The sequence below is a fragment of the Procambarus clarkii genome, chromosome 59, assembly GCF_040958095.1.
Source record: "Procambarus clarkii isolate CNS0578487 chromosome 59, FALCON_Pclarkii_2.0, whole genome shotgun sequence".
Lineage (NCBI taxonomy): Eukaryota > Metazoa > Arthropoda > Malacostraca > Decapoda > Cambaridae > Procambarus > Procambarus clarkii.
The window spans coordinates 22076631-22104462 of NC_091208.1; the positions used below are offsets into that span (position 1 = coordinate 22076631).

Below are 27832 nucleotides of genomic sequence, written 5' to 3' on the forward strand. Positions count from 1 at the left end.
CGTAAGCTGTATCTTATGGCCATTATTGACCAGCAGGTTGATAGTGTTCTCTTCTGCCGACAGATGGCATCAGCTGTTATTATTACTTCCAAATTCCCTTTAAACACTGATCTACAAATCCCTTGGCTTATAATAAGGTTTTATACCATTTATGATAAGTATTAGATAACTGGAATTCTGCAATTACTTTTATTTATCAACTGTTCAGGATATCATCATATAATGTCTGGTTAGGACATTATATGTTATATATTACATACATTATATATATTACATTATTGCTCTCGATTGATGAAGATTAAGTCACCCAAGAGGTGGCACGGCCATGAATAACCCGTAAATACTCCTCTCGTAATATTATTCAGGGGGGTGGGGGAACTATCAGGTGAAAGCGCCAAGCCATTACGACTATATAGCACTGGGAAGGGGTCAGGATACGGATTTGGGATGGAACGGTGGAAAGGAATGGTGCCCAACCTCTTGGGCGGTCGGGGATTGAACGCGGACCTGTAGGAAACGAAACCGTCGCTCTACCGTCCAGCCCAAGTGGTTAAGCATAATATTATTAAAACAACAATTTATGCATATAATAACAGCATTTTACACTAAAAATACTTGGATATATTGAAATTTGGTAGTGAATTCCAATCTAGGAATCTCCTATGACTAAACTGTACTTTTTAATCATTTTTATGTACTTACTACTTATTATTAAATTATTAAGTACTTACTATAGCTTGGGGTTCTACTACCCAAAATCATTTACGTCCTCTAATTACCCAACACAAAGCTGCTATTAGGACAATATGCAACTCTGGCCCCAGACATCACTCGGTACCCTTACTCAAATCTCTGAATATGTTAGATATTAAGTCACTGCACATTCTCTCTTGTGTATTATACATATATAAAACGCTGAACTGTAATGCCAATCCTGACCTCAAAAGCTTCATTGAAGGTTGTAACAGAACCCATGAGCACCACACCAGAAATAAATACAGTTTTGATATTCCAAGAGTGCGACTTAATCAAACTAGAAATGCTCTACAAATCAAGGGACCCAGAATGTGGAATGACCTTCCCAACCATGTTAAAGACTGTACCTCTCTCAACCAGTTTAAGATAAAAACTAAACACTACCTAATAAATTCCCTGTAACCTACCTCACTCCTCTATTGTCAACCCATGTCTGTTATTTTTTTTTTATTTTTTTTTTTTTTTAATCAACACTGTTTGTCAACCTATTGTATTTGTGCTGCTTTTTCAGTCATGTTCCCCCTTTTTTTTATCTTTATTTGTATTTGTTCTCAACACTTTTTATTCTTTATGCTCAATTAGTATTAAGTTCTAGATATTAATGTTTTTCTTGCCCGAAACGCATTGCGTAATAGTGGCTTTAGGCATTGTATGTACTAGCTCTATCTATATATCAATCCATCAATGTAACATCACTTGTATGTATATACCTTACCTGAATAAACATATTTATTTTTATTTTATTTATTTATAATAATTAAATAAATTATTTTATTTAATATTTAAATTAAATGATAAAATAATAGGTAATAATAAATCATCGTGTAGGGGGACAGGCAGCCAGTGTATATATACATGTTAGGCTTATACCAAGGTGCCACAAAGGTGCCACAAAGGTGCCAAATTAAAGACTGGGAGCTACCGGGGCGGGCCCAAGGGCTGCTGGCGGCCCTGATGGCCAGGCTGAACTTCCGCGCCCTTATAATCACCATTGTTTAATAATCTTCACAGGGAGAAACAACTGTAAATATAGGAATAGTTTATTACAACATACACTGTAAAGAAAACAGCTCGGAAACTAAGGAAATAAAACTGCCGAAAAAACATTAAAGTCTACTTCAAGTTCAAGTATGTTTATTGAGACAATAAAAAAATACGTCACAAAGGGATAGAGTAGCTTAGGCTATTTCTACCCCCCCCCCCCCTCTACTTCAAGTCCCTCAAGGGGCGCACAAATTCAGTGAGTACAAGTACACAAATCACAATACAAGAATCCCATTTAACATTGCAGGTTAAAATAGGAAGCACAGCATATAAGTGTCAAGTGTAGGACCTCACTCAGTTACACAACTGGTCGCGGTCCAGTTACACAACTGGTCGCGGTCCAGTTACACAACTGGTCGTGGTCCAGTTACACAACTGGTCGGGGTCCAGTTACACAACTGGTCGTGGTCCAGTTACACAACTGGTCGGGGTCCAGTTACACAACTGGTCGTGGTCCAGTTACACAACTGGTCGCGGTCTAGTTACACAACTGGTCGGAGTCCAGTTACACAACTGGTCGTGGTCTAGTTACACAACTGGTCGGGGTCCAGTTACACAACTGGTCGGAGTCCAGTTACACAACTGGTCGCGGTCCAGTTACACAACTGAAATTGAAATTGAAATTGAAATAAAGGTTTATTGAGGTAAAATACACACAAAGGGATGAGGTAGGTCAAGCTATTCTCACCTCGTTCAGTACAACGTGTTAGTACATACATAGACACACATCACAAACAATAAACATGTTACCAAACATTCTGAGAGATAAACATATACATTTCCTCCTTTACACAAGTAGTATGGTATCAGACGTACACACAAATACTTTTATGACCTAGGTATACTGTATAGACAATTTGCAAGAGACATGCAGATAATTCAACAAAATATTACAGTCTTGGTGCAAAATTCTTATATCTCTCAAGAATATCATCAACCTTTCCGTTTGACACATCCAGGCTATTTGTTCAGGAACAGTCCTTATCTCAGTGTTTCTATATACATTAATCAACGGACAATCAAGAACATAATGGGCAAGGGTGTGAGACCTTAACATACCACATAGTTTACACCTCGTGTCATTATCATGAACATCTATCCCATATTCCCAGTAATATTTGTATCCAAGCCTGAGCCGCATGTACACAGAGTCACTCCAAGCATTTCTCCTTTTACCATAAGTGAAATGGGTGTTTTGACTCACATGTAGTGAGTGTTGCATGGTTTGACTTCTCTCATACATTATATCTCTCCTCTCCACTCCTGCCTGTGCCTAAATATTTCTGATTTTGCTTCTTATTTGTCTCATTGTGAATTCACATTCAATGTCAACTTGTGGTTTTGATGTGGCACGTTTGGCCAAGTCATCCGCCACCTCGTTGAGCACTATTCCAACATGAGATGGAATCCACATGAATTTCACACTATGACCTTTCAGCTGTATCTCAGTTATTCTTCTCTTAGTCCAGTCCAGTTACACAACTGGTCGGGGTACTTTTAGACCGTCAGCTCACTACTTTCAGACCATCAGCTCGCTACTTTCAGACTCAGCTCGCTACTTTCAGACCGTCAACTCGCTACTTTTAGACTGTCAGCTCGCTACTTTCAGACCGTCAGCTCACTACTTTTAGACTGTCAGCCCGCTACTTTTAGACCCTGAGCTCGCTACTTTTAGACCGTCAGCTCGCTACTTTCAGACCGTTAGCTCGCTACTTTCAGACCGTCAGCTCGCTACTTTCAGACCGTCAGTTCGCTACTTTTAGACTGTCAGCCCGCTACTTTTAGACTGTCAGCTCGCTACTTTTAGACTGTCAGCTCGCTACTTTTAGACCGTCAGCTCGCTTCTTTCAGACCGTCAGCTCGCTTCTTTCAGACCGTCAGCTCGCTACTTTTAGACCGTCAGCTCGCTACTTTTAGACCGTCAGCTCGCTACTTTTAGACCATCAGCTCGCTACTTTTAGAGCGTCAGCTCGCTACTTTTAGACTGTCAGCTCGCTACTTTTAGACCGTCAGCTCGCTTCTTTTAGACCGTCAGCTCGCTACTTTTAGACTATCAGCTCGCTACTTTTAGAACGTCAGCTCGCTACTTTTAGACCGTCAGCTCGCTTCTTTTAGACCGTCAGCTCGCTACTTTTAGACCATCAGCTCGCTACTTTTAGAGCGTCAGCTCACTACTTTTAGACCGTCAGCTCGCTACTTTTAGACCATCAGCTCGCTACTTTTAGAGCGTCAGCTCGCTACTTTCCGAGAGTCAGCTCGCTACTTTTAGCCCTTCAGTTCGCTACTTCAGACCATCAGCTCGCTACTTTTAGCAATTTAGATCTGGCAACCATGAACAGCTGTGTATGGCAGTCACGCCACGACCGCCGCCGGAGGAGGGTGTGTGCCGCTCCACATGGACGTAAATACTGACACAATGCAGGAAAGTGGCCAAGCCAGGTGTTTATGGGAGCCAGATGTGAGACGGAAAACGAAAATGGACGCATTCCGTGAGGCTGCGAACAAAAAATACAGCCTGCGGCTTGGTAAGTAAGAGAAGTAGAGATATACGTATATGTTTATTAAGGGTTATAGCTGCAGGATATGTCCACGCTGGCTTGTCTTACGTCACTATGTTACTTTCTCTGGGATGAAATACTGACTGTCAGCACTCATGTAGGATGCTGACAGCTTCCATGAAGGGTGGGTGATGACAGCATCCATGTAGGGTGGGTGATATACTTAAAAAAAATACAAGAGGAGTAATTTTCTCTGATTCAGTTAATGGCAGCTATACAAGTACAGTATATGTAAACCCAACATGCAAAATATAGATACAATACTGTACTAGGAACTTCTAATACTGTATAATTGATACACAGAACAAGAGTTTCAGAATCGCCTTTGTATGGGTGTCATCTTACATAGGTATTATCCAACATTATGATATAGGCAAGGTGACTAAAGGCGGCATGTAACAAGCCTGAAGCTGAACTAGACCTACCTACACTCTAATCCGCTGTCAAAAGCACACTACTTAAAGTAAAGCTCACAATACGAGCAATATCCGACACCCAAAGAGCAGAAAATATTAGTACAGGTATATTTATGGTATGTTAAGACTGGAGAAGTGTTGTATACACAGCCTAAATCATCCACCAAATAGCATGATACTGTTAGAATTAGGCTGGAATGTCATTACTTATGGTAGGTAACTTTATTTATTTATATACTGTATATACAAGAAGGTACATTGGGATTGTGAGGATACATAGTATAGTAATTACAATCTTGTAAAGCCACTAGTACGCGCAGCGTTTCGGGCAGAAACTGAAGGTAATGATCTTCCCGTGCAGAGAGCACTCCAATTATAAACTCTGAACAAGAGCTAAGACATACTTCAACACTATTAGTGAATGCCCAGTTATTGATTTTATAATAAATGGCATGATATACATTGAACTTTGCAACTGTTTTTATTTGATTTCTAACCCCTGGGTATTGAATATGCTTATACAGTACTCTACACAAAGTTTGCTAGTGTAAGCTACTAAATTAGGCTTATATCCCATGTTTTTATTTGATTTCATGTATAATAAATCATTCTATGAGATGGGGGGGGGATATTAGATGAATGTATATCTAGTTCTTGACTTACTTTGTGTAATTTCTCATAAAATAGAGTAGCAGCACACTACTGTGTACCTAATTTGTTAATAAAACCTAATATAAATTGACCTTGACCAATTTTTTTTATCAGTCTTTTACTGCTTAAAGTATTTCTCAACTAAAAAAAATGTGCAAAATGTAAGTTAATTTATTTTTGCGGGAATATTCCTGCGTGGGCCCTAAGCCTCTGGTTGGCCCACTAAGTGTTTCTTGTTTCTGTTTTACTTGGGCGGAGTATGAGTATTTGACTCGTATGGTCGCTTCAGTAAGATTTTGCCATATGTGTTTAACAACAACTTCTGCTCTGTTGAATTTAAGTTGAACTCTTATTGGGTTTGTAACTGTGCACTGTGTTAATGTTCCAGTGGTCTGTTGTGTGTGTAACTGTGCACTGTGTTAGATAATGTTCTGGTGGTCTGTCAGGCATTTCTCTACAGTACAGTACTGACATTTCCTCTAATCTTCTGCAGCCTGTAAGCCTATTTCCCATGCACATATATGTAAGTGTTAAACGTGATCTTGGATAATATGTAGTGTACAATGACCATCTCTTTATAATGTTATATAAATTGTATGATATAACTTTTATACAGGTAAAGGAATAGTTACATTAGCCAAATACCTGTATGTAAGATAAATAATTTTTGTCTTCAGGAAATTACCAAGACCTCTACAAGTGGTCTGTGGACCAGTATTCAGATTTCTGGGAGACATGGTGGGAGTTTGGAGGATTTCTGTACTCATCACCTCCTACCCAAGTCGTTGATACTTCTCTCAACATAACGCAAATACCACGCTGGTTTTCTGGTGCCAAGCTGAACTTTGCTGAAAATCTTCTTCGGTTTCGTGATGATCGTGTTGCTATATATGCTACAGGTAACAAATAAAAAGAAATAATGTATTGTCCAATTCACTCTGTTGCTTCTTAAGATAAATATCCATTCTTTCAGCTACTGGATTAACATAGTCAGACAGGACTACACTTTGCACCAGTACCACAGGGATCTTTTTCAAACATATCTGAAGATCATTACCATTCACGCTCCGTTGATATTAACGTGTCATGCCTGTTTCCCCTGAATGCTCCAATGACACATTGTGTCATCCGCCAGTTTTAGAAGAGGCCTGATGCTGATGCAATTTATAAGGTTTGGCAATACACGTACCAGCACATAAGCCTTCCCATAAAGTACTGCATTTCTCCTAATGCTTTTCATTTTTATTCAAGCCAATATAATAATTTACATTAGGACCATTGTTAGTAAAGCAGAAACATAGCAGAAACATCTACCCATGTTCCTTTTCCATAAGACCACAATAATACAAAAACACAATAACAAAAATACAGAATACAGTGGTTAATTTATTGTTTAGAGTATGTACACTTAATAAAGTCACTAGTATGCAAAACATTTTGGGCATAGCTCAAAATAATTTCATTAATTAAATTATAGATTTGATGAGAAACACTTAATACTAAAAGAGAAGTAAGTTAACATACTATATATGGATTGTTAAAGAAATTTAGTAAGTGATACTGTATATGGATTTTAAGTGATAATGAAGTATCTAAAGTGCTTCCTTCTCTTAAGTTCACAAAATGGTAAGTCTATCAGTGTCTCACTATCTCCTCCTTGGTTCTTACCACTAAAATACTCTGACCTTCTCAGTCCAGACTGGCTGCATGTAACCTTGGCTGGGCTTCACACCAGGTGGTCCTGGACCGACTCGGAGTGTTGAAGTGCCTGAATGGTACTATAAAAAGGACAACTACATTATTAACCCTCTAGTTAACACTTGCATTTTATAGATGAAATGTCTTAACTGAGGGAATGAATACATTAGAATTCTACTTATCCTACACCTTTGAATTTTAATACAGTACTATACAGTATTAGTGTAAACATCAAACAAACTTAAAACAAGATTCCACACTTAACAAAATACTGTGTTATTATACTCGTCAACTGCTAACAATCCACCGGCTGACAAAACCCTTTTCCCGAACCCATTGTTGATGTGACGACTTATATTGAATTTTGTAACTAGCTCATCAAGATTGTAACTTGCTTAGCTAAATGAATTGTGGGGTTCAGTCCCTGAGCCCATTATGTGCCTCTGTAACCCTTTCCACTACTGCCCACAAGATGCGTATGGGGTGCATAATAAATGAACTAAACTAACTAACCTTCCTCCACTCACTGCACTGGCAGTTGAGGCGAGTGAGTGGTGGTGGTTCTGAGGACGAGGGAAGTGCGACTGACTACTAGTAGTCATAATATTTTTTGTTTAAATTACATTGTAGACTCTTAGGGCTGTTGCTTACATATAAGGGTAGTGAATGTGGAAAGAATGTGCTCTTACATAAGAGCTTTGTGCTATATTTATGACAAGCTTGCATTTTTATTTTTTACTCCTGTTGGGGCTGATTGTGAGGGTTAATTAAGGTATCTTAAATTGACATCAATAATCACATCAAATACCTTCTACCCAACTCTGCTGTGGACTTGATAGTCAAGGAAGACTCAACATAATGCAGTATGCATGTTACTATGCCATAGTCCACTAGTATCATGGCTTCCCTCCATCCTTATGATATATTTAGCTCAGGTTAACCTATTCATGTAAATTATTAATTAAGTTATTTGCCAAAAAGATGAATGCAAGTGTGTGTGTGTTTATTACATGAATGTGATTGAATCTCTCTAGTTCAATTTTACAGGAGAAGGACAGCAAGGCATAACCACAGTCACATATGAGCAGCTGTATAAGCGTGTTGGTTTGTATTCAAGAGCACTTAAGGGCCATGGTGTAAAGAATAGGGATCGTGTGGTGGGTTATGTGCCCAATTGCCCTGCTTCCATTGAGGCCATGCTGGGTACAGCATCTTTAGGTGCGGTGTGGAGCTCAACATCCCCAGACTTTGGTGTTATGGTAATTATTAATGTATTTTACTCCTATTTATTTAACATTTGTTATTTTAAGCACGATTCCATGCACAATTAGAGATTTGCTGTCGAGTAATATTTTTGTTAATGTTTAAGCATTACATGTATTCTTTACAAATAGTTTTAAATTGCTGCTGTTAACAATTGGATATTAAGATGCTGAATTTTCTTTTATGTTTGTATTCAGGGTGTTTTGGAACGGTTCACACAAATAGAACCAAGCATATTGTTTTCTGTTGAAGCTGTGGTTTATAACGGTAAAGTTCATGACCATCTCAACAAGGTCAAGAAAGTGACGGCTAGTTTGAAGCATCTGAAAAAGGTTGTCATAATTCCATTTGTTCACAAGAGGAATGAGATTGATATATCTGATATTACCAATGGGTAAGTGTAGACATGTTTTCTGTAAATTTTAGTAGAAAAGTAATAGTCACCTACCTGGCAGATGTTCAATACAATGCTGCACTTGTGTCTTGATGAGATTAGGTTGCAAGCAATAGATGTTATATGTCAGTAGTTCAGTATAAAGGTTTGAAAGTGATGAAGTATTGTATTTCATGCAATATAATATTTTAATGGTGCACTTCTTTTGTTTCGGTGTTAATGTTGAAGTGGAGTAACATTTATAATTCACATTCCATTTTCATTAAATGTTCAAAGCAAGGAATCTTGTATCCGCAGCATATTCCTAGAAGATTTCTTAGCTGATTGGGAGAGTGATGAAGAAACAGAATTTGAGCAGGTTCCCTTCCATCACCCTCAGTTTATTATGTTTTCTTCTGGGACGACGGGTATCCCCAAGTGCATGGTTCACTCTGTTGGGGTGAGTTGATCTTAAGACGCTAGTCAACTTCTAGGAACAGTTTTTCTAAATTTTCAGTATATTGAGATAGGTAATTAAGTTTTGTACTTTTATATATTAAATAGTTTAAAATATACTGTACTTCCTGAGTACTGTATATTATAAACTATATACTGTGTCTTGGTATTTCCAGTCTTTGTGATGAGTGCCTTTTCCATAGCTAGGTAGGGTTAAATGGTCACTCGGTGTCTATCTGTAGTGTGTTGAATGCTAGTCAATGTGACATACAAGGTCATGAACTTAAGAGGACCCTTCTTACTTGGGAGATTTTATGCTGCATTCAAAACTTGACCTGTAGTGAAAATTGCAAGTTTTTAATATAAGTACATTACTTAATTCAGTTCTCTGAATTATAATTCATTGTGCATATGAACAATACAGTTAAGGCTAACTTTCTTAGCTAAATGAACTTTGGGGTTAAATTCCGAGCGAATTATGTGCCTCTGTAACCTTTTCCAATACCACCCACAGGATAGTTATGGGATTGCATAATAAGTGAACTAAATTAAACCTATTATATTATAAGATTTTTATTATTGCTCATGAGTGTGTTTAGCTGTAAACTAACTTATCTATTAAAAGATACCACCTTTAATAACTGTGATATTTTGTTTTTTTTCAGGGAACTCTTATTCAGATTGCAAAAGAGCATGTGTTGCATTGCAACCTCTCCCGGGATGATGTCTTCACTTACTACACCACGGCAAGTTTATACTTTGACAATTTCACATTACAATCACTCCACACTTTCCCTGCCTTTTACAAGGCAGGGGAAAACATTTGGGAACGTTTTCTTACACCCGTTGCCTTTGTTTACATAGCATTAAATAGGTACCAGGCGACTGTAGGGGGTCAAATTGTGGGAATGGTCAGTCATTGACTAGGGAATAATCATTAAGCCTACCAGCTTCTTGTTCCCTATAAAGGGTTACTGTACCCAATTACCTACTGCATTACAGTATTATTTGACTGACAAAATAATTAATTTTTAAAATTAATGATTGTCTGCTAGTATAGTATTGTACTGTACTTTCATTCATGTACAAATTTCACTTTTATTTTTGTATTCTTAGCTAGACCTCTATCATGATTCATCTAGATATAAGAGTGAACAGTCGTGGGGATGTGACGCAACCCTAGCATACTTTTTAACATTAATAATCTGTTCCTGCACCTGCCACAGGCTTAAGTCACAACCTAACAGAATTCATGCATGTTATCCATAGATGCTACATTCTTACACACACACAAAAAAGAGTAACACCAGTACTGAAAGATGATACAGCTGACACAAACAATTACAGATCAATATCAAATCTTCCAGTACTATCAAAGATATTTTAAGATTATTTAGAGATAGCTGTACTCCTATTAAAGTACTGTACTCAAATCAATCAAATCAAATGTTTATTCAGGGAAAGTACATACTTACAAGGTGAGATACAGACATTGATGGATTTATAGATAGAGCTAGTACATACAAAGCCTAAAGCCACTATTACGCAAAGCGTTTCAGGCAGTCCGGGTACGAGTTTCGGGTACTTCTCTATAATCTTATTAAAGCTATGCTATTTGCTGATAACACTACCTTTATCTTCTCTAGCCCTAACCCACAAACCCTAAATACAGTAATATAGCAAACAATAAGTACAAATAAAAATCTACTCATGGATGTTGACCAACATGCTCATATTGAAGATAGAAAAGAACTACTGTATTAAATTTTAAGTAGAAAGAAATCATCTAACCAAATAGACTTTTAAAAAAACAATATAAGACATTAGAAGTAAGCGAGGCTTGTACAGTACATAGAAGAGATTTCAGCACTTGCATACATAACCAAATACTGTAACCAAAAAAAAATTCTAAAACAATTGGATACTGACAAGCTATTTTACCTTGTACTGTGTGTGTATGTATACATACACACTATAAATTTATAAACTTGTTTATACATATGCAATATTATCATTTGTATTAAATATGTAATGCTATAATGTTTTATAGACTGGTTGGATGATGTGGAACTGGCTAGTGGTGGGCTTGTTCTCTGGGTGTTCTCTGTTCTTGTATGATGGATCTCCCCTTTTGCCCACTCCCAGTGTGCTCTGGGATCTGGTTGATAAATTAGGTAAGTTTTTACAAATTATAAATTCTTTCAGCAATGTTGTAAACTTGTTTAACTTTCAGCTGAATTCTTGTCAGATAATTAATTTTGATTTGAAGCTTCAAACACACTATAACTTATCCTTGTAAGATCTGAGATTGGAGATCTTGGGTTTCTCAGAGTTGGAAGAAAAACATTTAATAATTACTGGAGAGTTTATCACAATTTTTAATACTGAATATCTTTCAGGAGTCACAGTACTTGGAACAGGTGCTAAATGGTTGGCTGTTTTAGAAGAAAAGGGAGTAAAACCCCGGGAATCACATAATTTGTCATCGCTGCGAGCCATACTCTCCACTGGTTCTCCACTATCCCCACATTCCTTCCACTATGTTTACAATAACATTAAACAAGATGTTATGTTGGGATCTATTACTGGTAAGTGTGTCATATAAGATCATGAGAGTGGAAGTTCGGTAGGTGGTGAAGGGGATAAAATGTTGTTATTGGTGTGTTTTTCTGCTGATGTTACTGTGCTATTGGCTAAAAGAGAGAGTACCTGAAAAGAACTGTGAGTTTAACAGTGTGTGTCTTTGTGCAAGAGAAGAAAGTTGAATTTCAATGCAGGAAAAACTGTCATGATGGCTTGAGAAAATAATCTGAAGTGAAATTTGTAGATCCCTATCAAGTGGCAATAAAATAAAATACTATAAATGTTATTATACTTGGGGAATGTGTTACGTAAAACTATGTTTATAGCTCACTTATATCATAGCACTTTGTATTTCTGTGTGTTGTACTGTATTGTTTTATGCAATTTATCTCTCCAGGTGGCACAGACATTATATCTTGCTTCATGGGCAGCAACCCCAGTCTTCCCGTGTATGAAGGAGAGATTCAGGGACGAAACTTGGGCATGGCTGTTGAAGCGTGGGGTGAGGGCTGTCAGCCTGTGTACGACACCCGAGGGGAGCTGGTCTGCACCAAACCATTCCCTTCCATGCCAACGCATTTCTGGAATGACGATGGTGGCATCAAATATACAAAAGCTTATTTTGCAAAGTAAATTGGGCATTTGTTCAGTGATTCTCATTTTGCATTGAATAATTGGCTTCATATTCAGTATTTACATTGATCTTTATTTTAACTTGTGTTGAAGTTACTGTGTGAAGAATGAACATTTATGAACATATACATTTTCAAAATTTTCAGTTGTTAGAATGTTATTTCTATGAAAGTATTTGAATTTGTATATTATTTGAATACTTTCATACTTTGAATCTTTCAATATTTATTTGTCTTTTTCTGTTGTTAGGTATTCCCACACCTGGACTCATGGAGATTATATCATGATAAACTCAAAAACTGGAGGAATAATCATGTTAGGACGAAGTGATGGCACTCTCAATCCAAATGGAGTCAGATTCGGCAGTGCAGAAATATACAATATTGGTAAGAATGCCTGGTAGAAAATTATAAACACAATTGAGATAGAATTCTACTTGATAACATAATAATTGAATAACAAAACAAAATGCAACTTTTCTAATAAATACTGTAGTTAGGCAAAATCAATTTTCCAAGCTTTACCCACTTAGTTGCTCCATTAGGCAGTGTCCAGTGCTTCCCAGAACAAAGGCAAAAATCCAGGTTGGCCAGTATGGTGGTGTGCTTTTAATGGTTTTGGTTGCAATATGATCAAATTTGGATTAAAAGTGAGATGGGAAAATTACAATTTTATGTATATTACATAAAGGTAAATAATACACAAATATCACAAAAAGGTTACAGGGAAACTGTGTAAATTTGTGCTTTGTGTTGAACCTTTGTATTAACAATTTTTGTATTAATATTTTTCCTGCCCAAATAATTAATATTAGAAAAATGGACAACTTGGATTCATTTAGTGTTAACGAGCCATTACCAGTAGAGTTAAATGGTTGATTTTGTGTACAACATTTTGTTGTCCACCTAAATTTATTCAATGTTTTAAGGCCAGTGTGACTAATAAGTTAAATGCTTTACTTCTCAGTTGAGCAATTTGAAGAGGTGAGTGATAGTGTGTGTGTGGGCCAGAGGAATGCTGCTGGGGAAGAACGAGTTGTGTTGTTCCTGAAGCTTCACCTACACGCAGAACTCGGTCAAGAACTTACACGGCGTATTGTAGTGGCCATTCGCTCGGAGCTCTCTGCCAGACATGTTCCGGCTCTTATTCTTCCCATCATGGAAATTCCGGTAAGCAATTTTCTTCTTAGCAATAGTTGGTCATGATTCACCTCTTATTTAAAAGTAGATTATCAAAATAATATTTTGTAATCAACCCTGGACCATGGCTGAAGGATGTACAGTAACTTGAAAGTACAGTTCAGTATCGAACTTTACCTGATAGCTGCCATCTCTAATGGCCATAGTTGGGATAAGAAACTGGTGACTTGTGGAAAGTATTGCATTATTACTTTGTTTTTTCAAGCTGTATTTTGAAATGTAGTGCTGTCTTGCCATTTTTTGCTTCAGCAGATTATGCATTAGAAAATGTGAAAGAACAAATGTATATTGTAAGCAAGAGCCTGAAAGTGAACTGATATCTTGCCCTAAAGAATGGTGAAAAGGGAGGTTAGAGTTGGGAAGAAATTGTATTGTGAATCGACAGCTACTTTGGTACAGTATGTAAATGGGATACTTTGATATTGAGAATCAAATAGCATACAGTAATAAGTTTAAAAGGTATGAAATCCCTCCAGCAGGAGTGTTATTGAAGTAATCATAAAGGGATTCTAAAGAGGCATCAGGAAGAACTAGGATAGCAAGGAAGGACATCCTGCTGGAAAATTACAATAATTAGTGCCTTGCAGTAACATTTAGCATGAATTTGGAATATACAAGACTTGAGGGACACTTAGGACTGCAAATGTGGAACTTGTACCGTTAAAGTTTGAAGACCGTCAGTAAACTGACCATATTGTGACATTCACCAATTCCTTATTTGACCCCGGTGGCTGCTAGTGGTGATTGTGGTTGCAGGCGAGGGTGCATGATGGGCATTGCCATTTTCCTGCGGGCTGTTCATTAGGAGCAATGGAATGTTGTTGTTCATACATTAGCATCTAGGTAGGGAGTGTTGACTTCATAACAGAATGTTTGTTGATATGTGGTTGTGCTGGCTTTTCTGTTCCATATGGTATTGCCATGCTGATGGTACTGTATATCCTGCCTTGACAGCATATGGCTGTTACTCTGAAACACAGGGAAGAGATGTAGAGTTAATACTTGGCCACATAACTAACAAAAACAAAATTGTGGAAATTTAAGTGAGGAAGCAGTTAGGAAAATACTATGATGTCTAATAGCTATAATAGTGAGTGTAAATTGTGTATCATAGAAAAGATAAACATGTCCTGGAAGAAATGTAGGTGAGGTTTAAAAGTTAGTATATCTAGCTCAAACTTTAAAGTGTTCCCTCTGAGGATATCTATGATATCTAAATAATGTGAAGGCAAAGGACACCTAAGAGTGTGAATGTTGACTTGGATAAAGCAGACAAAGCACAGTCTAGGTGAAGAACTGCAGTATTCCTAAAAGTATATATAATAAGGATCCTGTAGCAATTTGCATATGAAATACACAGTATTTGAGGCTGTACAATGGGTGAAATAAAAGGGGGGAAAATTTACTCAAATGTTGACTGGGAATGTCCACTAGACAGTATCAGTGTATAGAATTGGATTGTAGCCAGACAAAATAAGCAATTGGAAATATTTAAATTGGGATGTCAAATATGTTTGTGTGTGAGGCAAAATAGGAAAATAATAAGTTGAGTATATCAAATCTAAATATGCAGCTTAGTAGGCTAATATAGATATGGGGGATTACTGGATTAATAATTAAATATGAATTAGTCATGTGATTTCTTTCAAGCCATTCATAATAGTTCTCAACTATGAATCAGGACAACACTAACAAAAATTGTAAATAAGGAAGTAGGAAGTAAATAAAAAAAGGAGGTCCTTCCAAAATGAAAGAGAAACATTTGGGAAAGACTGGACTGCCAGTGTAAGGCCATGGCAGTTTGATTAAGATGGTATACATATTCTGAATAATTTCAGACCAGGCTTTAGGGGATAAGAACTAGGCACTTGTACCCTCTTACCTTAAGGGAAAAACTCATTGGCTTTGCACATGAAAGGAGCTTTTCAGTTTGATTCTAAGCTTTATTTTGTAAGTAACAGATGACAACCTTATTTCTTTAGTACACAGTGAGTGGAAAGAAAGTGGAAGTGGCTGTGAGGCAGATGATCCAAGGAGAGACCGTCACAAACAGGGCTGCACTCTCCAATCCTGACTCTTTGGACCTTTATGCCAACATACCACAACTACAGGCTTGGTGAGAGCCTTCTGCATACACAAGAATGTGACTTCATTTTGGTGAACTAGCTTGAATTACGGTACTAAAGTTTGCCTTGGCTGCAGTATCGAGGGACTTCAGGTAAGCCCCTAAACTGACAGCGTTACTAACTTCCAGTGATCCTAAAGTTCTTAAGACCTTTGACTTGGTTCTTGTATTTTATATTGGTTGTGAGGTAGCTCTCGACTTTCATGATGTACTAACTCAAATAGTATTAACTATAGTAATCTCGTAAACTGCATATTATTAGCTTTACTCTATTTGTTATTAGCTGAATACTTGTGGTACATGATTCTTATAAGTACTGTAGTTAGAACTTGTGGCATGTGGTTGTCAATGTTTTTACACATTTGATCTGACTCAACAATTTTATATTGAATTTTGTGTGTATTTATGTAAATTTCTAGTGTCTTTGTATCTATTTAATTTTTAAATTCTTAAGTCATCAGAAATGCTACAGTAATGCTGCAGCTAATGTATTTGAAATTGTATTATTCAAATTGCTGTATCATTGAGTTACAATAAATAACTGTATCATAACTTTGAGGTACAGTATATTGTACTGTATTGAATCTTGAGCAGCAGTGTTTAAAATCATTCTAGAATATATTATATAATATAGATTTTGGTATCATTTAATTTTGATCAGTAGGCCTATGAGCCAAAATATAGCTGTATGTAGTACTGTATTGATAATGGAAAAAATTCAGTTTGTTTTTCCATTCAGAATTTCTAATGTTGGCCCCAATTCTATTACAACATTAGTCACAAGTTGTTTGTGATACAATATTTCTGCGCTATCCACTTGGTTGCTCCATAAAATATTAAATTAATTGATGGCTGTTATTGTATCTGATTCATTCAGGGCAGGTTGGCATGCCATGCCAGTGCAGCAGGAAACTTGCCAAAGTGTCCCTGTTGGATGATATTCATGCCAGGGAGACACTGGAGAATACTCATTCTAACACAAAATTTCAACAAAGTATATTTACATTAAACTTAAAAACTTTCCAGGTATAACTTAGGATCAAAGATACTGCCAAGGTAAGTATTGAATGACCCAATACTGTAGCTAACTACTGCTGACCGTCAGCAAGGATAGCATCAACACTACAACAAAGGGCCCCCAACCTAACCTCTTCACATATTATCCTGACAGCTCAGGCAGCAGGTTATATGGATAGGTTGAGATAAGGCCTTTCAGTTAAGTGGCATGTACAAGTATTATGCATCCAGTGTGTGTGTGTTGATAGGCCCCTTGTGTGTCTGGACTTTGACCGGTGTCCAAAGTTATTTTCTCGGCACCCAGCAGCTCATGCTTTTCAGTAGAGCTGATTTACCTCTTGAGTTTCCCAATGAATTTGTGGTTCCTTTTGGTAATTTGGTCCACAACTTGGACATTTGAGCTGTACACATGTTGTTAACTGTTGGTGCTTTCAATTCTGGGTCAGAAGTTCACCAGCAGTGGTGTTCTCCTCTTGAGATGACCATTATATGCATGACTGCTTGATTTTATACAGTGTATACTGTCACTATATTTTACCAATTACTGGGGGCTACAAAAAGTTGGGTGGTGCACTTAACAAAAGGAAATGTTTGTATAAACCTTCTAACTCCAGTAATATAGACAGTATCATAAAATAGAAAGTAGAGTCGAGCTGTGTGGAGAGGTTGTTGGGTACTGCCACCTGGTGACCACATTAGTAGGCCAAATGAACAAATCCACAAGGGCCGTGACGAGGATTCAAACCTGCGTCCAGGAGCATCCCATTACAGAGCAGGAGTTACATTAGTAAGCCATTTGGTAAATAAAAAGAGGGCATGGGTTGGTTATATTTTTTATGCCAAGGTGTGCATGGAAAGGTTTTGATTTTTATGATAATATACTTTCTCTACACACACTGTGCTGGATTTGAGTATTCCTGTCTTCCTGGCACCAGATTAATGCAGTTAGAATAATTTGAAAATTTCTCCATTGCATCAGTGTGATATGTCAATCTATCCTGGCTGTGTCAGATCCAAACCATAAGTCAGTAGGATATCGTCTTACAAAGCAGCTGTGTATACTGCTCGGAAGAAAGGTCTTTTCATATACTTTATATTCAAAGCCTGATATCTTTTTGTTTACCCTGTATTGCAGCTATTTGCATATTCAGACTTTACATGGTATTTTATTAAATCACTGCTAACAACAAATTTATGAACATAAATGGCAATTATTATATTGTATTACTGAATATTCCAACTCCTGGTGTCATTTACTTGCTACATTTTGTACTACTAATCTTGAATTATTGGGTGATCTGTAGTACATACTATATTGATGCTTCGATTATCACAAGTAGGCGACTGAAAAGTTCCAATCTGCTTAAATTTTTTGTTTAAGTATGGAAAGAAAAGGCAAAGGAATTGTTGCCTTTTTATTCTTTCTTAAGTAATGCGGTTGGTACACACTGCTGTTAATTGGGTGTGAGGAAATGGTCATCTGGTATATACTGTACCATATACTGCAAATGGTTGTGAAGGATATTTAGACATGAAGGACAAGGGGGTAAAAGAAACATGAAATTTCTTACTTCTAGTTGTTCTTCCTCTATTTTATAATGCCCTAAATCTACTCATCTTCTACTCCCATGAATAAATTCTGCATAGATCAGAAGTTTAAACTTGCCTTGAAATTATTTTGAAGGAATGATGATAATATTTAGTGAAACCAGTAAAATGTCAAAGAAATGTACAATTCAAGATTGTAGTCAGTTTAGACATTTTACCTAGATTAATTTAGACACTTTGAGGCTGGGAAGGAGGCTACCCATGTTTGCTCAAATGGCATCATTTGCATGTGATAAAGCAAACCGAATTTGTTATACCAAGAAATAAATCTGATCATCTTATTCATCACATTGAGATATACAGAAGATTGAAAGTGGCAACATTGAGAGGGCGCTGTTGTATTTATTTCAAAAGTTTACAATAAAAGTAGGCTGATGATACATACTTCCTCAGGCAATCAACCTATTCTTCTATTCATACTGTACCTTTGTGTACATATTGAATTAAAAGAAAAATGGAAAAGAATCTACAGCACAGTAGTGCAAACCCATCTCTATTGTACAAAAAGATAGAAATCTAAAAACGAAAAATTTTCAAGTACGTATTTGTTCTCTGAAAATTATAATAAAATGTAACCTAACCTAGGCTTAAGGTATGTATTCCTATATTAGGTAATGTGAGGCCTAGGTTACTGTAAGTTGTAAGTTAGGTAAGTAATTGATTTTTTTTTTTTTTTACTTTTGTCCTAAATATATATCTTATTTTTTTGTTAATATAGTATGTTGTTTAGTTAAGAAAATATATATATACTGTATATGAGTTTTCAGTATGTACATAAAGGTGTAGCATTAACATTGGGATGAGTTGAGGTGATGGACATAATGTAGACGAATGTTATGAGTAAACTAGCCATGAATGACAAAAGGGAATGATGATGATGTTCTAGGTTTAACTACGTGAAACAAAAGTTCCAAGTAGCACAGGCTATGGTGAGTCCATAGTGGACTTGATTTTAAAAGGGAAATATGTTACTGTACAGTACAGTACTACTGAAGTCGTATATTAGATAACTGTTGTGTAAAAAAAGACGTGTTGCACTTATTGTTGAAATGACTAGGTCATTTGTGTACTAAAGTTTAAGCTGAGCTCGCTACTCCAAAGCCTTAAATGGAATGCAAAATTTTTGAATAATTTTTAATTAATGTACAGTATTTAGCTGAATACAATATTAAAATTAGTTTTTCACATTTATAATGTTCAAAGATTTATATTTATTGATCCAGATATTTGTCTAAAGTATGTACCATACTGATAATTGTTCACACATTTCAATTAGTTTATAATGTAATATAGGTATATTTTATTTTTATATTTGTATGTGAAGATTTCTTGACCAGTGTTGCCCCCAAAATATTACCCTGGGAGAAGTAAACAGTTGTCTCCTCTCTCATCTTCTCCCACGTAAACACTTCCTTGTACGAGTGCAATTTTGTTTATGATCCCACTTCTTCCCAATTTATTTGCAGTAATCTTGCAAGGTAGTGGTAGCCATTTTACTTTGGGTCTGTGAACCCAAAATTAACTAACGCTCTTGTTAGCTGGAAATTTATATTTTATTGTGTTCTACTGTATATAAATTGTTTCCTTAATATCTTTATGTAATTATTGAAAAGTCAGTTTGTGTTATTGGTAACTAGATATCAGTTTATATGTATATATATTTGTTTATATTGAATAATGTTTATAACACAAACTATTCAGTTTATATTGTATATTTTTGGTATATCTGACTCGTACAGCCCCAGCCTCAAGGGCTAGATACAATGCTTCCTTGTGAGAAACTTCAACATTTAGTTATTAAAGACGATTTATGAGCATGTCATTTTTGTGCACTAGTAAAGGTGATTGGTTCTAAAACTCAGTTCGGTATGTTTTAACAATTTTGTTTTTTAAACCAATAGAAAGACAAAATTTATTGTTGCTATAAACTTATTTTTGATAAAATGTGACTGGCAAATTTGTCCTCATGTCGTGTAACAACATGATCATTTCAGATATAAAATGACAATTTTTGTTATTTAATATAGATAGAAAATTTGGGCATTTGTCTGTCTAGAAGTTATATTTTAACATTAAATTTTAACATAGCATTTATGTTAGTAATTATTAAATTGAATAGAAATGGATTGTAAATCAAATGTATCTTTTGATTGTTACCTGCAACTTGGGTGTTAATTATATCATAATGGTGATTAGCGGATGCGTGTGTCCGTATGCTGTTTACCTCATTGCCATGTGTTATTATGCACATACATCAAGTTAATCATATGTATCTTGCTCTTTTGTAATAATAAAGCTAAGGTCAGTTCTCATTTTCTCAATCTGCATATTATTGTTCTTTGATCCTTTCCAACTGCAAAAGTGAATGTTTGTTTGTTGTAAAATACAGAAGGGTTTGTCTTGAGATTATCTATCTTGAGATGATTTCGGGGCTTTGCGTCCCCGCGGCCCGGTCCTCGACCAGGCCTCCTTTTTGTTACACACCTCCCAGGAAGCAGCCCGTAGCAGCTGTCTAACTCCCAGGTACCAATTTACTACTAGGTAACATAGGCATCAGGGTGAAAGAAACATTTTGCCCATTTGTCTCCGCCTCCACCAGGGATCGAACCCGGAACCTCAGGACTACGAATCCGAAGCGCTGTCCACCCAGCTGTCAGGCGCCCTAAATCTAAATTCAGTATCTAAATATTACACAGTTGTGACCTGTGGAGAGGAAATTGTTCCAAAAATTAAGATTTTGTGCTCATAAATCTTCGCTATATAGCCACTAATCATGGGCAGCATTTTGGGCAAATCTTACAATTTGTGTGGGGGGGTTTTAATGATACATAAAAAAAATAATCAATATATAACTTATGAATTATAGTGAATTATAACAGTATTCTAGGTTGATACTTAATGTTATGGAGTGCACTTTATTTAATTAAAGCTTTAATGGTACAGTATATACTGTATATTATGAGAATTGTTACTATAGTATATTTTTAGCATTTTAAGAGATAAGATTAACAACCAATATACGAGTGACATATTTAACATAAAGGATAAATGGTAAGATCATGCTATGTGCTATTGTGTGTGTATATATATATATAATTTGGAATAGCTACATAATATCAATTGGGTACTTTTTTCTCTTATTAAATTGATACATAATTTTATTACATTTGAGAGGCCACTCCATATTTAAGGCTTTATTCAAAGAAAGGGCAAGTATCAAGAGATGGCATTAAGGCAGTAGGATTATATGGTATATGGTGTATGGAAGGGATACGAGGACAGGATGGAAGCTAGAGTACAAGGATGGAGTGAAGGAACAGTTGTCCGAACACTTGAACAGTTGGAAATGAGTGTCGACGTACAAGAAGCATTGAGGTCTTCATTGCACTGATTAAGGATCCTTGATTTGCACATAATTTCTGCTTTGGTGGAGTCTGACTCTTGGAACATCAGTTAGTTGTTTGTTGTGTGTGTGTGTATGAGTTATATCGCATTCTTGTGTGTGTGTATGAGTTATATCGCATTCTTGTGTGTGTGTATGAGTTATATCGCATTATCTTTGGTTTCTTTCATTCACCGTCACTTTTAACACTCACCATTGTCCCTTTCTTTAATCTTAATATTTATTATACTAAATGTATTTTGATTTACTATTACATGGAACCTATCACTACTGCTGCTGTACCATAGATGGGTGCAAATACAGTATAGGCATTGGAAGTACTTGTACTATGTTACAAGCCACAAATTGTTTCTTCACATTTACAAAGGATGGACAGTAGCAAATACAGGATCTGGTAGTTTTTGTTTTCTGAATGTTCTTATAGCTGTGTATGATTTAAGTCTTATACTAATTTGTGGGCTGCAACAGCATATCATCTTGATTTGGTTGTTCAACATTGGTTGTCGTGTACCTATATATTATTCTAATAATTTTTTTGATAAGCTGTATCAAAATGTATGCATACGGCATTGCAATAATGATTACACATATCACGAAGGTAATTAAATTAGAACAAAATTGTTTAACCATTCTGGCAAGGAACATACACGGTTCACATATTTGATTTTCTGATGAACTGGGTGATTCGAAATGAGGTGGTGCAGGAGCTGTGTTTAGTAGAGGGAGTTCTGTTGTAGTCCCCGTCGTGTCCTCGGGAGGCAAAGAAATGGGTGGTGTTTCTGGCACAGAACATATAACAGTACCAAAGAGTTCATTCATATTGGGGCCAGAGTCAATGCATTCCAGATGGAGGGCCATAATTAGTGTGTATGTCTTACCCTCTAATAACTTCGTGATGGAGCAAGTTTCAGTGTACCTTGGTGTATTATAATCACCACATTTTTGGAGAGATTTGATATCTTCATTAAAAGACTCCAATCTGTGTATGTTATTGGTGCCTTTACACTTTATGTTACTCTCGTTTTGTGTGATTTCAACAAGAGTTAAATTGATCCAATTTCCTTGCTTTGTCTTCTGTGGAATTTCTTGACACTTATCTTTAATCTGCAATATACATGATAAATATTAATGATGTTGAGTGTTACGTATTAAGATACATTAACAATAATAATATAAATAATAATTATATATTTTGATTGCACCCAAAAGGAGAAAGTATATCCTTGAACCTTATTCCAAATATATCTCAACACAAAAATATTAGTATATTATAAAACAAAGTATGTTACCTATTTACAGTACAGTACTTTACTAGTTAATGTTCTTTTACTACAGTTAACTTTAGTTTATTAATGTTCACTTATGCTCTTATTTGCTTCATAAGTATTATTTTAGTTAATTAAAATTATTTATTTTCCCCATTCAGTGTTTTGTTCGACCTCAGAAATGAGTGTAATTACCTAAGTGTAATTACCTAAGTGTAATTACCTAAGTAATTCTACTCATTATGCTCAATTAGTATTAAGCTTGTCATTTAAGTTTATCATGCCCGAAACGCTTTGCGTAATAGTGGCTTTAGGCATTGTATGTACTAGCTCTACCTATAAGTCAACCAATCTTTGTAAAAATTTATTGTATGTATGTACCTTACCTAAATAAACATTTTATTATTTTTTTTTTTTTTAAGTGTAGTTACAGGATGAGAGCTATGCGCGTAGTGTCCCGTCTTCCCAGCACTCTATCATATAATACTTCGAAATTACTGACGGTTTTGGCCTCTACCACCTTCTCAAGGATTGGGGATGGGACGGTGGAAAGGAATGGTGTGCAACCACATGGATGGTTGGGGATTGAACGCCAACCTGCATGAAGCGAGACCGCCACTCTACCGTCCAGTCCAAGTGGCTGGGCTTAAGAAAAGGATATGGTATAGGACGAAGGTAAGGATGGTGCCCAACCACATGGGATAATCTGGAATCGAACCTGCAAGAAGCGGGGTCGTTCCTGTACCGACCTGTCCAAGTGGTTGGTGTGTGTGTGTGTGTGTGTGTGTGTGTGTGTGTGTGTGTGTGTGTGTGTGTATGTATGTATGTATGTATGTATGTATGTGAGAGTCTAGATACTTGCTATCAGACACAAAAGAGCCGATTTATAGTGACTTAAGAGTGAGAGATTGCATATATTAAAATTTAGATATTTAAACCTTTTAATGTTTGTATAGATTATCAAAATGTACATTCATAAAAATATATAATATGCATACTGCGAGATATTCCTGGGATACACGCATCACCCGTGTTTTAAAAATATCAATTATTTAGATAACTGTTTATGATGTTTTTGGTGAGGAGAAGGTAAGAGGAGGATGGCGTAAAGACAAGTGTTGAGGGGAGACGTACCCGCCCTTACGGGCTCACCATAGCCCGTGCTACTGGAACTTACTGTTCTCAATAGCTGAATCTAAAACAACAACAGCGACGTACCTGTGTGGTAATCCCAGCCATCATGAGTACGAGTGCCAGCTGCGACAGCTTCCTCGGCCCCACCGTCATTATATACTGCCTCGCTCACTACCGTGAATCAACTTGGCCAAGTCTGAAGACACAATGGCGTTTCAAGCGTAAGTTAGAAGTATATGTGAGTATGGCTAGGCATAATTAGCAGCTGTCTCGTGTGGACTTAATATGCTTACTACAGGTTCATCAATTCTTATGTTTTTCCTCTCGTCATGTAGTTTAGGATTAGAGTTCTCGCTGTATATTCACTTAAGAGTTATATTGTCGTAATGGCTTAGTACGTTCTCATGATAATTACCCTACCTTGCCTTTTCTGCTATCATTAACTCTGGTCGGTATTACAGCATACCGACAGGTTTGAAGGTTGATGCAGTGATGGCCGACTTGCTTCTTACAGGTCGGCGATCGATCCCCAATGGCCCAAATGGTTAGGCACCGTTTCTACTTCGTCCTTCTGTTCTGGCCTCTAGCCTCTTCCACGTGCTATATTATCATACTGGCTTGGCGTTTATTTCTCATAAGTGACTTAACAATAATTAAGGTAGTATGGTCTTAACCCGGCAGCCTTTAAGCCTGTAATTGGCGAGCAAATTGACATATAACTTCCAAAATTCTTTATTATTTGTGTTAAACTACTCAGGTGTGGGGTCACACAAGCCCACACCTGACACTGTCTACTGTACTCCTTGCAAATGTGTTATATAGTTTTGTTTTTATTAACAAGCTTAGGTATACACAGCAATGTGCTGCTACCTTATTCTAATTTGAAAGATTACATTGACGTTGAACCAACGTTAAATCGACGTCGAGTCAATGTTATCCACTTTGAATCTCCGTTATCCACGTTGAGTCAATGTTATCCACTTTGAATCTCCGTTATCGACGTTGAATCAACATCGATAACAGCCCAAAAAGGTAGCATAAACACACCTTGGAAAATTAACCCCAATATATCAGACGTCATAGGAGTCGTTGGTTGTCGCAATAGGAGCCAATCCTACATAATGAAGGGCATAGGGGTCGCCTCCCCCCCCCCCCGATCCTCTTTAGACACCATAAAAATCACTATATATATATATATATATATATATATATATATATATATATATATATATATATATATATATATATATATATATATATATATATATATATATATATATGTCGTACCTAGTAGCCAGAACGCACTTCTCAGCCTACTATTCAAGGCCCGATTTGCCTAATAAGCCAAGTTTTCCTGAATTAATATATTTACTATATTTTTTTTCTTATGAAATGATAAAGCAACCCTTTTCTCTATGTATGAGGTCAATTTTTTTTTATTGGAGTTAAAATTAACGTAGATATATGACCAAACCTAACCAACCCTACCTAACCTAACCTAACCTATATTTATCGGTAAGGTTAGGTTAGGTAGCCAAAAAAAGCTAGGTTAGGTTAGGTTAGGTAGGTTAGGTAGACGAAAAAACATTAATTCATGAAAACTTGGCTTATTAGGCAAATCGGGCCTTGAATAGTAGGCTGAGAAGTGCGTTCTGGCTATTAGGTACGACATTATATATATATATATATATATATATATATATATATATATATATATATATATATATATATATATATATATATATATATATATATATAATATAACCAACACACCTGGTAAATGCGTTGTGTTATTCTAGATTGCTGAATATATTTAGCCAGAAATATATGGATTGTTTCAATGAAGCTTCTGATTAAGGGAAGATTTTATCACTGAGGTGGTGTTATGCTGCTGATAAGATTAAGATTATGAGAGGAAAACTTCCTGAATACATATAAAGAGGCTTAACAAAAATTTATTTTGGCACAATGGAAGTCACTAATTCCTTGTCAGAAAGTTATTCCCAATGAATAATACTTGATTGTATTTTAAGACGAAATAAATTGCTAAAACCATTTTCAAAATGGAATTTAGTATCAGCTGAAGGCTCTTGACCCTTACAGCGTATATTGCGACATAAAAATATATATACGATGAAAAGAAACTTGGCTAAAACTTATACAGTATATTCAAGTTTTTAAAATGCACTTTCTAAAAATGTTTAACACTCGGCAAGAGTTTTAAATGACCACAGAATGACAACACTCAAGGATGAGGCTATCTGTAAAGGTATCTTTACAGATAGATATCGATTTTTTTCCCAGTTTTTATATAGTATTTTATAAGTAAATGATGTCCACAAGTTCAGTGTCTTTTACCCAAACGCGAACAAAACATAACCAATTACTTTAACCGATTAATGTCTTTTATAATATTGTAACCACGGTCAAGTGTAATTAAATCTGGCACCGAAACTTAGGCCTACGTTTTGTACTATTGATATTCTAAAAGGCATGGTCAGAATGTAACCTAATCTCCCTTAGTTTGAACAAAGCAATCTTATACCTCATAGACGCGATCGTACACTTAATTTAGTGCGTATATGTGCAATACTAGGCCTAGAGAGAGTTGCATTATTGTCTTCTTCCTCGAACCTTTTAATTAATATACCAATAATACAAAATGTGAACTTTGTATGGGCGCCAGAGTCCACCTTGTGTCCATACACTCTGGTAACTGTCGACTCTCAGTCTTGGGAAAATAGGTTCCAAATCAAGACAAGTTAGAACCTAAAAACTTACCTAAAAATATGAAAAATTGTTAAAGATGAGTATGTTGGCTTGGTGTGTAGGTGGCTGGCTCCAGTTGCCTCAGCTTGGCATGCAATGGATGTAGGTGGGCTGCTGCCTTACAGTGGGCGTAGGTGGGCTGCTGCCTCGCAGTGGGCGTAGGTGGGCTGCTGCCTTACAGTGGGCGTAGGTGGGCTGCTGCCTCGCAGTGGGCGTAGGTGGGCTGCTGCCTCGCAGTGGGCGTAGGTGGGCTGCTGCCTCGCAGTGGGCGTAGGTGGGCTGCTGCCTTACAGTGGGCGTAAGTGGGCTGCTGCCTCGCAGTGGGCGTAGGTGGGCTGCTGCCTCCCAGTGGGCGTAGGTGGGCTGCTGCCTCCCAGTGGGCGTAGGTGAACAGGTGGATGTTGTTTCAGCCTGGCTCACAAGAGTCCCCACACTGCTCAGATCTCGCCACTATGAACTCGAGGTGATCTGTGTAACATGTGCAATTTACGACCGGAAATGAATGTGTGGGTTGCGAGTACATATAAGTAATGTAACAACGACTGCTCCTGCTCTGATCTGTGAACACGTGTAAGCTTAGTCTTCTGACGAGCAGCATTACAAGCACGAGTGCCAAGACAGACTGATTATATATCAGAAACACTTGTTTATCAAATGATAGTTGCCACCTATCGCTTAAACGGTGTAGACTTCAAATGGTGCATATTATCAGCACTTCTTGAGACTTTGGAGGCGGCTGATAGCGCAAACAACATTCAGATCCACATCTTTAACAACTGTGGCTCCAGGCATTCTGCTACCACACACACATATGATCTAAAATGGTTATTTTATAAGGCAGGGGCAAGGAAGATATTAATTAAGGCGATTTTTAAGAGGGT

At 36.7% G+C, this 27832-nt stretch overlaps 1 protein-coding gene and 1 long non-coding RNA gene across 3 annotated transcripts; one reads left to right on the top strand and one right to left on the bottom strand.

Annotated features, from left to right (window-relative positions):
• The first annotated feature begins 4141 nt into the window (after positions 1-4141).
• Positions 4142-20701, top strand: LOC123768184 (acetoacetyl-CoA synthetase). Of its 2 annotated transcripts, XR_006774063.2 has the most exons (13): positions 4142-4325; positions 6103-6324; positions 8171-8382; positions 8584-8780; positions 9078-9219; positions 9881-9961; positions 11266-11389; positions 11615-11803; positions 12196-12427; positions 12681-12817; positions 13398-13600; positions 15613-15848; positions 16782-20701. XR_006774063.2 is itself a non-coding variant. In XM_045758582.2 (12 exons), exons 1-12 carry the CDS (start codon positions 4196-4198, stop codon positions 15748-15750), a joined length of 2007 nt encoding a protein of 668 aa, XP_045614538.2. In that variant the 5' UTR covers positions 4142-4195; the 3' UTR covers positions 15751-20701. The 2 variants fall into 2 exon arrangements, 1 of the variants encoding a protein (XP_045614538.2); XM_045758582.2 differs by having other exon boundaries at positions 15613-20701.
• On the bottom strand, positions 20077-27584 carry LOC123768185 (uncharacterized). Its single transcript, XR_011223253.1, has 3 exons — positions 26964-27584; positions 24267-24378; positions 20077-22887 (listed from the first exon to the last, which is right to left on the bottom strand). It is a non-coding gene; the product is annotated as an uncharacterized lncRNA (long non-coding RNA).
• Between the last annotated feature and the right edge of the window lie 248 nt (positions 27585-27832).

Bases quoted from the DNA above. Each gene is read 5' to 3' on its own strand.
- LOC123768184 (XM_045758582.2), top strand. From the start codon at position 4,196: ATGGACGTAAATACTGACACAATGCAGGAAAGTGGCCAAGCCAGGTGT. The intron at 12,818-13,397 runs GTAAGAATGCCT...TTTACTTCTCAG, and splicing joins TGCAGAAATATACAATATTG to TTGAGCAATTTGAAGAGGTG. The intron at 13,601-15,612 runs GTAAGCAATTTT...TTATTTCTTTAG, and splicing joins TTCCCATCATGGAAATTCCG to TACACAGTGAGTGGAAAGAA.